Here is an 11,512-nt window from a genome sequence, read left to right on the forward strand (position 1 = left end):
TCAGCCAAATTGAGGAAGTTGAGATTATTTAAATCCAATTTGCCTAAAAAATTCCAAGTTTATAAAAGAGTTAATTACATAGTTAGTCCTTGTTGTTTGCACAAAGTAACATACTTAGGTACTAATAGTTTAAAATCACCATCTAAGGTATTAAGTTTTCATTTTGTAACGTTTGGAGGTATTAACTTCTAGGGTATTAACATAGTTAGTTCTTTTGGTTTGCACAAAATAACATACTTAGGTACTAATAGTTTAACTAATAATTAACGTTAATACATCCAAACGTTACAAAATAAAAGGTTAATACTCTAAAAGGTGATTTTAAACTATTAGTACCTACCTATGTTATTTTGTGCAAACCACAAACACCGATTATGTAATTAACTCTTTATAAAATTATGACATGTAGAGCACCCATTACTTATATATAATCTATACTTAGAAATGGGGAACTATTTAATGTTACACACTACCCATACAATATGAATAAATATTAAATAAACATTTGAATTTAGAAAAAATTAAATAAATAAATAGCAACAAACATTTGGATTTTGATGACAGCTTATGTTTACAGGATTGAAATGATTGGGGGAATTGATTTTGGGATCCATAGCTGTCAATTGTTTCCGCGTTCTTTCTTTCTTTCTTTTCTTCCTATTTCCCATTTCTTCTTCTTCTTCTTCGTCTTCTCTTTCCTACTACTACAGTTGTAAACAATAATCAATCAGATCTGCATTTTCTATTCACATCTTGTTTTCAACCACATTCCCATTTCTTGTACACAATCGAATCTTCCCCTTAATTACCTCTTCACATCATATAAATCAAACCCATTAATTATCTGCATTTTGGGTCATCATATAAAGTTGAAATCTTTGGGGGAAATTTAAGGGAGGGTTTTGGAGTGAAGAAGATGGGATCAAGGGTGGAGAGGGGTCCACGTCGTCATCCTGATTTTGTGTCTTTAGCCATGTTAATGAGTAGAGAATTGAGAAGTGAGAAGATGGAGAAACCATGTGTGAAATATGGGTGCTCTGCTCAATCAAGAAAAGGTGAAGATTATTTCTTGATGAAGACTGGTTGCCACAGGGATTCTTCCACAAGTTTTTCTGTTTTTGGGGTATGTTGTTCTTCTTCATTTTGTCATGAGAATATGTGGGTGTTTGGTAGTTAGTTTTCATCATAATTCATTAATTTTATCTATCAGGATTATTATGTTATAAAATATGTAAGAAAATGATTTAATGAGCAATTGAATGTGCTATATTGATGATCCATTTAGGGATTGCATATTGGAATATATATATTATCTGATTATCGTGTATCAATGCGCAGCTTTTTGCCCTTTTACCTGACATTCTGCTGCAAATTTCTAAGACCGAGTGTAGTGGGGCGCTATGTGGGGCTTTTTTTGGGTCGCGCCCCATAGCGCCTAGCACACCGCGACGGGCGTGAAATTTTTGCAAACCTTTCCCCCTCCCACTCACACACATATATATATACATATATATGTATGTATAATTGAAGGGGTTATTAATTAATTGAGTAATGATGAGGTAGGGGCTTTATGACTATGGACTCTAGTGATATAACGCCCCATAAAACCCCTGTGTGACGTACAAAGGGGCTTTATGACTACACATGGCCTAATGATTTGAAATCCTAATATATGATTATGGCTCCCACTATTCTCACACCCCTAAAATCTTATTTTCACACCCCTACATACCTGATTGTTGCACAAAAAAAATGTCAGAGAATGTTTTTTTTTTTTGTCTCCATGTATACAGGCCGTATAACATTATATGACCCGTATGGAATGTTATACGACCTAATATTTTCTCCGTCTATACGAGCCGTATAACATTATACGGCCCAATATTTGTCATGTCAGATTATTTTATACGGGCTTATACGGCCCGTATACTGGGTGTTAATTTAAGATTTTGGGTGTGTCTTTATTAGGACCCATGATTATAACTTTTTAATTAAAAAAAATAAAAATAAATAAATAGACTAGATAAGTGGTTTTGAGTGTTTGGATAGAGCAAAAGATTATTACTTTGCCATTGATCATTACACAAACCAATGGTATTAATGGATCAACTAGATCATTTAGAGGGTATTCTAGACATTTAACCAACTCTCAAGCAACTCACTTTCACGGGCGGTTCTTAGAAGGCCCGTGCCAGGGCCACGGCCCTGGCAAGTTTTTTGGCTGTAGTGCTAAGTTTTCGCATTTCGATCGAAATTTTTTTATATATATTATATTCGGCCCGGGCATTTTTTAGTGCCCGTATCCTTCGGCCCTGGGACGTTCAACGGGCAAGATCCGCCACTGCTCGCTTTAACCCATGAAATTTGGAAAAATTTCTTATGAAGCTGATCATGATTAGAAAAGAATACAAATTTTGTTTAGAGGCTAAAAGAGATGAAATCTTTAATCTTTAACCGCTATATATTTTCAGATTTTTGATGGTCACAACGGCGATGCTGCAGCGATATACTCACGCGATAATCTTTTAAACCATGTTTTGGATGCAATACCTCATGGTCTTAACTGTGATGAGTGGCTTCAAGCTTTACCTAGAGCTTTGGTGGCTGGTTTTGTAAAGACCGATAAGCAGTTCCAAAGCAAAGGTATTACACAAAAATATAAAGAAATAAATATATAAAGTTCTTGTCTTGAGACTAATCTTTTTGTTGACTTTTGACCAGGACTAACATCTGGAACAACTGCAACCTTTGTGATTGTTGATAAATGGACCGTGACGGTTGCTTCGGTTGGAGACTCTCGTTGCATTCTTGATACACCAGACGGAGTTGTATCCGTGTTGACCGTTGACCATAGGCTTGAGGAAAACACCGAAGAGTGAGTAAATTGATAAAATCTATATTGTTTTAATTATGTCTGCAAATGAACCAAACGATTGTTAAGTAAATATATGTGTTCATGAACACTAACCGAATGAGATTTTCTGTTCATGTTTGTTCGTTAAGGAAATGAACGTTTTCATGTTCGTTTGTTAAGATTAGGTAACAAAAGCAAACGAACGTTCATGAACACAAACAAATGTTCATGAACACAAATGAAAACAAACAAACACAAACAGGCGTTCATGAACAAAATATATAATACACTAATACTATTAAATATTATATTTCGTCCGAATTTTGAGGTATTTATATAATAATTAAAAGCACTAACAAACTATCGAACACAAACGAGCATAAACGAACACGTTACCAAACGTTCACGAACATAAATGAATGAATGACTTCTGTATATGTTTGGTCATTTAACTAAACGAACAAAATTTCTTGTTCGTGTTCGCTCATTTATTAAAACGAACGAACACAAACAAAATTCCCGCCAAACGGTTTACGAACGATTCGTTGAACGTTCGGTTCGTTTGCAGCCCTAGTGTTAAACTCTGGTGTATTTTTGTTGATTTGAAATGTGGGTTTGATTTCAAAATTGTATTTTTAGAAGAGAACGTGTGACGGCTAGTGGAGGAGAAGTGGGGAGACTCAATGTTGTCGGTGGCCCTGAGGTTTGACTTTTATAAAGTCAAATTAAGATAGTTTTATGGTTGATTAGCTTCGTTTTGTGATGGGTTTTGTTTGAAATTGTGACAGATTGGACCGCTTCGTTGTTGGCCTGGTGGGTTATGTCTTTCGAGATCTATCGGTGATATGGACGTTGGCGAATTTATTGTTCCGATACCATACGTGAAGCAAGTGAAGGTAAAATAACTTATTGAATGGATCTATTTGAATTGTTATTTGATCTCAAATGTGCCAATCAGCAAAAACGAAAAAATCACTAAAATGGGATGATACAACCTCTTAAGTCGCTTTACGTGCAATAATGAACAAAAGTGTTTATAGGTCAACCCAACCCGACATGACCCGTTTACTACATGTTTCATCCCAAACTCGACTTGGCCCATTACACAAGCAACGTTTTTTAGAAATACGTTATTTTTTTTCGTTGTTGATAAACGATAATTGTTTATTAAGGAAATAAATATTCTTTTCAACTTTTGTGGTGTTCATAGCTTTCAAATGGTGGTGGAAGGCTTATAATCGCTTCCGATGGCATTTGGGACGCTTTGTCGTCTGAGACTGCCGCTAAATCTTGTCGCGGTTTGCCTGCAGAACTTGCTGCTAGGCAAGTAGTCAAGGTAACTTTTTACCAATAGTTTTATTATTACACTGTTACATGAAAATTGCAACATTTTTTTTATATTTGGATGATGGTATCTAGAACTTTGTTTCTGATAGTTGTTAAATTCAGGAAGCATTAAGAACAAGGGGACTGAAAGATGATACAACCTGCATAGTTGTGGATATAGTCCCGCCCGATAATTCATTGCCGCCACCCCCGAAACAGCAGAGCAAGCTCCGGTCGTTGTTGTTCAGAACCAAGTTCCACGGTGGTTGCGCTAGTAAACTGTCCAAAAAACTGTCAGCTGTATGTATTGTTGAGGAACTCTTTGAAGAAGGTTCAGCAATGCTTGCAGAAAGGTTAGTTTCGCCTTTTTCGCTTCAATACAGTTTTACATTCTCATATTTAGGTTTGTGTTATGAAACTGATTATTTATTTACAAAGCAAAGTAACCATCTTCTAGCGTGTCGATAGATATAAATTTCGGTAAAATTGTAAATTTATAAAAAAAAAAAAACAGTAGTTTCATATTTTGTTTTAAATAAGTTATATATCCTTTTTAAATTTTATATTACTTACGTCGTCAAAATGGTTCTTGAAAGCGGTCCGACTAATGGACCAGTAAAGTGGCCAATCTGATGTTCGGCCCGTTTGTGATTAACATAGTTGTCAATAGCGGTCGCTATAGCGAATAGCGTAGCGTATAGGTCAGTGGCGAAGCTTGAGATTTCCAACCGGGGGGTTGAAAACGTATATTCCCAAAAAGAGTTAAATGCCATTTTAGTCCCTGTGGTTTGGGCCATTTTGCCAGTTTAGTCCAAAGGTTTCATTTTTAACATGTGGGTCCAAAAAGTTTTCACAGTTGCCATTTTAGTCCACTGGGTTAACTTCATCCATTTTTTCTGTTAACTTCATCCATTACATACAAAATGACCGAATTGGCCTTCTCGTTAATAGAAAAAATGGATGAAGTTAACCAAGTGGACTAAAATGGCAACTGTGAAACGTTTTTGGACCCACAGGTTAAAAATGAAACCTTTGGACTAAACTGGCAAAATGAACCAAACCACAGGGACTAAAATGGCATTTAACTCTTCCCAAAAATTTCTATAAATGGGGGGTCGAAAACGTAGATACCCAAAAATTTCTATGCGGAAACTACATACTCTCCACTACTGAGCGAAAAGTTCAGGGGGTCGGCCGCTCCCTCCCGCCCCCACTATGCTGCGCCAATGGTATAGGTCGAAGGTCGCTACAGAGTATGTAGCCTTAAATAGTGGGATTTCAGTTTAATATAAATAACAATTAAATATAGCTATAAAATAGCTGGATTTTAGGTTTTTTTAAATATAAATGTAAAATAGCGTATATGCTAGGGGTATTTTGATATAATACATATAAATTTTTTTTTTCATTTTTTATAGTGTATCGCTATTTATAAAATAGCGCCTGCTATTCGCTATGTAGTCGTTGTTTGTCATTAACAACTATGGTGATTAAGTTTAAAGAGATAATTCTGATTTGGAGGATTATCCAGGTAGTTTAAATGGGTTAAAGATAATTCAAGTGGGTTCAAGATAAATATAGTTTGGTTTATTTGTTTATATAGTTTGAATTCTCTGTTTATTAGATAGGTCTTTCTAGTTAGTTTATTTTATTATTAAAATAGTGTTTGAGTAGGGCTAGGATTAGAACAAGTTTAGTATAAATAGTTGGTTAAGGTCATTGTAATTGGTGTACTTTCATTGATAGATAACAAAAGAGTCGAACGGATTCATTCACACCGTGTTTTTGTGTTCGTTCAAGGGCCTGTTTTCCAACAATGTTCCCAACTTTATCTTATAACTTTTTGTTTTAATTTGTGAAAGATTTAGTAGTATAAAAATTAGTTCTGTCGACTTATCTACAAATTATTGAAAGTTTGTATATAAATAACAACAAAATGTCAAAATGTTGGTTTTAGACCAAAGTGTCAATCTATGGAGTTAATATCCTGATATATCACAGGTGATATCGGTCAGAATATCGGTACCGATAATATCGGCGATATTGACCGATATATCACCAATTTTCACGATATCAGTACCTTTCTTCTTAGTTCTACCATTTGTTTTTCTTCTTATTGCTGTTGTTAGTGTTTTAAGTCTTAATTGTTAGTTGTTACTGTTAAATGTTAGTGCTTTAAGTCTTAGTCAGTTCCTACTTGCTACAATAGTGTTTTAAGTCTTAATTGTTAGTTGTTACTGTTAAATGCTGTTGTTAGTGTTTTAAGTCTTAAGATTACCAATATTTTACCGCATTAACTACTTAGGTGTCAATTTTAATTTTGTTTAAAAATGCGTAGATTGGGGAACACTGAGACGTGTGGTTCATCTACATCCGGACTGTTCACATGTGCGGTGTGTCAAGTTGACCTAGCCGCAAGCGAAGGTATCTCGGTTAATGCTGGTTCCATCTTCTCCACGAGCTCAAAACCGTGGCAAGGTCCTTTTCTCTGTGTCGGTTGTCGCGAAAAAAAAGATGCAATGGAAGGAAAACGACCTAGTGGAATTAAAGTAGTTTAACTGTTCATCAATTATTAGTAACGATTTTGAATATGAAAATTCTTTTGTTTTTTCATTGATCCGTACAACTGCATGAATAGCCATGTAACTACAGTGTATTTTGTTTGTTTTTTCATATGATAAAACTATAAAAGTATATAATTCCTTATGTAAGTAAAAACATAATGTTCGATAGGTTTAAAAAAAAAGTATAATTCAATGAGTTCCGTATATTTTTAATAGTTTTATGTTTTCCAACACATTTTGTTAGTTCAAGATGATATCACAAACATGCCATCATAAAAAGTCTAAAATATCTTAGTTGATACAATTTGTAAAATCAAATACAAATAGGTTTAACATATAAAATACTTTTAACGTATAAAGTGAAGGAGAATTTTTTTTCTACTACTTAAGAGTGACGTTTAAATGCAAAATGTATAAAAAAACATAAAAATTTCTTTATTTTACAATAGTAGGGTATTTATTGTAGGGTAATTGTAGTTACTCTTATCTACAAAATTACATAATTACTCTACTTGTTTAAAAGAGTTAATTACATAGTTAGTCCCTGCGGTTTGCAACTTTGCACAAAATAACATACTTAGGTACTAATAGTTTAAAATCACCTTCTAGGGTATTAACTTTTCATTTTGTAACGTTTGGAGGTATTAACTTCTAGAGTATTAACATAGTTAGTCCTTGTGTTTTGCACAAAATAACATACTTAGGTACTAATAGAATGTGATTTTAAACCTACAAATAACGTTAATATCTCCAAACGTTACAAAATGAAAAGTTAATACCCTATAATGTGATTTTAAACTATTGGTACCTAAATATGTTAGTTTGTGCAAACCACAAGGACTAACTATGTAATTAACTCTGTTTAAAATCACTATTTTTTTTAATTCTATGACCAAAATACGTGTTTAATAAGTAGAGAAAAAAGTTTCGAAAAAAAAAAAAACCCTTACAAACATAATATAAGATATACCATCAATCTTCTTTCTTATATTTCATTGATCCCACAGCCTCTTCATTAATTTATCAATCTATCAAGTTAAAATTATGGTCAAACCACTTTCATGTAACAAATAATTAAATAAATATGTTAATGATAACATAAATATGAAAGTTATAAATATAGTAATTTTTCAAATCTTTAGTAAACAATATGTTAACCTCATCACCATCATCATATATAATATGTTTCAAGTGAACTGGTAAAACCATAATGGTACCATCATTTACAGTTTGTGTAGCTTCTTCTTGTTCGTGTTGTTCTTGTGCTTGAGATCGAGATTGATTTGTTCTTAAGCATTGACTTTTATAAATAACTTTCAAACGTGAAAATAAACAAAATCAGTATCAAACATGTGTTGAAATCAGGCATGTGGTGTTTGTTTTTTTAAAAAAGATCTGCGAAGAATCTTCTGTCTGCGATGTGCATACCATGCGCAGAGATTGTCATCTGCAGACTGTTTGTTTTTCCGAAGGCATTTCATAAAAAAACGTGAGCTCTTCTTGGTGATGACTTGGCCCAACCACTTCTAAGATCTTCTAAGGTCTGCAAAGGGTTAAACACCACCACCCACCATGTAAGAACCTACAAACTCCCGAGACTTGATAAGAGGTTCATGGTGATGGTCGTGAAGGCAAAACTTCGGCCACCAGGTGGTGATCGTCTAGAGAAACTGAAGTTAAAGTGGTACCAAAACGGGTATCGTACCGAAATACCCGTGCCGTACCAATATATTCGGTATGGTATTTGGTAACCAGTTTTGTTCAACTTTGGTACTGCCATTTTCGGTACCAATACAGATACGGGTAGTGTATCAATCCAATCCTTGTTTAGATGTATTAGAAATTTGTTTATCAAGCGGGGTCACTAGTGTCCTAATCCAACTTATGCTAAAAGTCAATCAAATTCATACTCTTATAAATCTTATTATTTGTTAAATTATATTCATTGAAGTCAAATAGAAGCAATAAGTAACATATCAACCGCTTTCAAATACCCCACAAAATAAAGAAGATGACACGACACGATAATATCATTAAAGAATCATTATATATAGTACTAGTATTAAGCCCCTGCGTTGCAGTGGTTGTCGTAAAACTATGTCAAGTAGTACCGATTCTATACTACTATCAGCGATCACTAACATCGGAAAAGCTCGAAAAAACAAAATAAATAAAAACGAAAAAAAATAAAGCCGAGCGAAAAGCAGACGTAAAATCTTTGAATCACGCACGCTCGGCGCAGAGAAATTAGACCGAAATGTAAAACATAGAAAAAATAACCAAATCAATCCAGGACTCGCGCGTTGTGACGAACTTGTCAAATGGAAAAATATTGATGTGTTGCGACGGACCAAACGAGAAAAATACACGAAAAAATGTTGAACCCTACACGCACGTTGCGGTACGTTAACTCGCAAAATTTAGAACGAAACGAAAAACTTGGGAATGATGAAAAGTATGGTGGAAATGAAAAAAAAAAAAAAAAACCCTATACATGAGGCACAACACCATATATTACAAAAAAGTTAAAAATTTTATTATTGTAAAACTTGAATAAACTATTATATTAATAGAGTAAACTCTAGTTAATGGTTAAATATTTATTTATTATCTAGATAATACACGATATGGTTTCAAATTATTTAATTTTTTGATTAGTTTAATATTTATGAATTAATTATTTTCATATTAGTTTAAGAGATATTAATAATTTATTAGATATTAGATATTAGATTTAGATATTTATTATATTATTAATACTAAAATAAAGATAAGAGTAAAAATAAAGATAAGTAAACTTTATATAATGGTTATTAATATTAAAAGAAATATATTAAACAAATATAAATAGAATTTATGAAATTGAAAGAGAGAATGTCATGTGCCATTATTTGTAGTCTTTTATTAATATTTAGATTTTCAATACTAAATATACCACGATAATCTTCTTGGCTAGAGGAACGTCACTATTGATAAGCGAGTTATGTATTATCATAAGTTAACATTGTAAAAAATTAATCTTGAAACAAGGAGATCTTAGTAATTTCAGCGGTTTTTCATATAATAGGACAATAACTTTAACTTTACCTTAGCAAACAACTAATATCCACAAGGAAATTGATTTGAATTAGGGTTTTCGTAAGGTTGAAGACAACGGGTTTAAAACGGAGGGTTTAATAAATTATTATCAGCATCATACTGAGTAAATCTTATCAATAGCAAAGCTAAGATACCGTCTGAGGAGGGTAAGATGTAGACAGAGTTACCTCTACCTCCGTAGGAATAAAGAGGCTGCTTCCAGTGAGACCCCCGACTCGAGAGTAGTTTTACACCAAGCCTTGGACATAAGGCACATAACACTCAGCAATTGAGACAAAGGCCGATTAGTGCATGTACTCTTTTGTTTTTCGGTTATCAACACCCTCACAGGATGCATGATTAACCGTTTGCCGCTTTTAACATCATTTTCACTAAATGGTTTAATAACGTTAAAATTAATGCAATTTCACAACCCCCCCCCCCCTCCACTCTACCCTCGAGGGCCCACACATATACACATTATATGTTTATTATAAAAATGGAAAAAGACAAAATTGCCCCTAACTTAACGGAGATTCATGGATGGTGTTAAGTCGGTTGGATGAAAATGCCAATATTAAAAACTTTTTGAATTCACAAGCAATAAATGAAACCTTTGGATTAAAGTGACAAAAGTGACCAAACCTCAGGGACTAAAATGACATTTTACTGACCATTTGTCTTCAACGAGACTTTAACCCTCCTCAACTGTAGCATTGGGCTACAAGCCCTTTTTGTCCCTCCCTTTGACTCGAACTTCGGCCCAATCAACATAAGTTCTTCATTTTTTTGTATATATGTACGGACCTACACATAAATCATAATGAACATAACATTAACTCTTTTTTTGAATTCAAATTTGTAAAATACTTAGCAAGTAGAAATAAAGACATTTGTATTGTTTATTAGGTTAGATATCCAGAAATAAATAGGCATGGTCATTTTGGTAATTTAGTCTTAGAGATTAGGTAACAAATGTTTAATTGTTGACCGAAAGCACATGGAAGAGCAACATAATATTAATTCGAATTGCAACCCCACATAGGAAGGGTAAACATGAATATGAAAGCTGCCCTTCATTCAAAACCAAACATCATAAATTGGGTAGCTACGTAGTTTTGCCAGTCTTGTAGCTGTTGGTTGGTTCATTTTAGGATGCCAGCAGGATGATATGTCCCTCTCACTCCATATTTCACACAATATGTAATGTCCATAATATATATATACAAATAAAGTTGAAGATGGCTATTTGTTCAATTGAGTCATAACTCATTAGATATAAAGAATATAAACTTGAATTAAACTTGTCCCCCACCTCCGCGATCTAACTTGTTTGTCGTGTGACACAACTGATTTGTTAGTTGGACGTTACGAAGACAAATCAAAGACACTAGAGGCCCCGTTTAATTACTCTTTCTCTAAGTCACGCTCTCTCAAACCTTGTCTAAACAACCTCTCCTATTTTCTTTGTGATTTCGATCGTTTGACATCAGTCCTTGAAAGTCAGTCCTTTTATTGAAAGGTTTCTTCGACATTTTAAAGCCTTCCGATCGTACGATGTTAGGTGTCACATTTTTGATCAAATTATAAAAGGTTATAATTTTAGGGTTAGGTATAATGATGATTTGTTTAGTCATAGCTGCTTGTATATAACTACAATTCTTTATTTGGTTGATGTTTGATGGGTAAT

At 33.6% G+C, this 11,512-nt stretch overlaps 1 protein-coding gene across 1 annotated transcript; it reads left to right on the forward strand.

Moving 5' to 3' along the window:
- The first annotated feature begins 610 nt into the window (after window positions 1–610).
- LOC110915090 (probable protein phosphatase 2C 15) lies at window positions 611–6,917 on the forward strand. Its single transcript, XM_022159720.2, has 8 exons — window positions 611–1,123; window positions 2,472–2,643; window positions 2,722–2,875; window positions 3,494–3,557; window positions 3,643–3,750; window positions 4,065–4,190; window positions 4,304–4,533; window positions 6,519–6,917. Exons 1-8 carry the CDS (start codon window positions 917–919, stop codon window positions 6,736–6,738), a joined length of 1,281 nt encoding a protein of 426 aa, XP_022015412.1. The 5' UTR covers window positions 611–916; the 3' UTR covers window positions 6,739–6,917.
- Window positions 6,918–11,512: the final 4,595 nt, after the last annotated feature.

This window comes from Helianthus annuus, chromosome 16 (genome assembly GCF_002127325.2).
Source record: "Helianthus annuus cultivar XRQ/B chromosome 16, HanXRQr2.0-SUNRISE, whole genome shotgun sequence".
Classification (NCBI taxonomy): domain Eukaryota; kingdom Viridiplantae; phylum Streptophyta; class Magnoliopsida; order Asterales; family Asteraceae; genus Helianthus; species Helianthus annuus.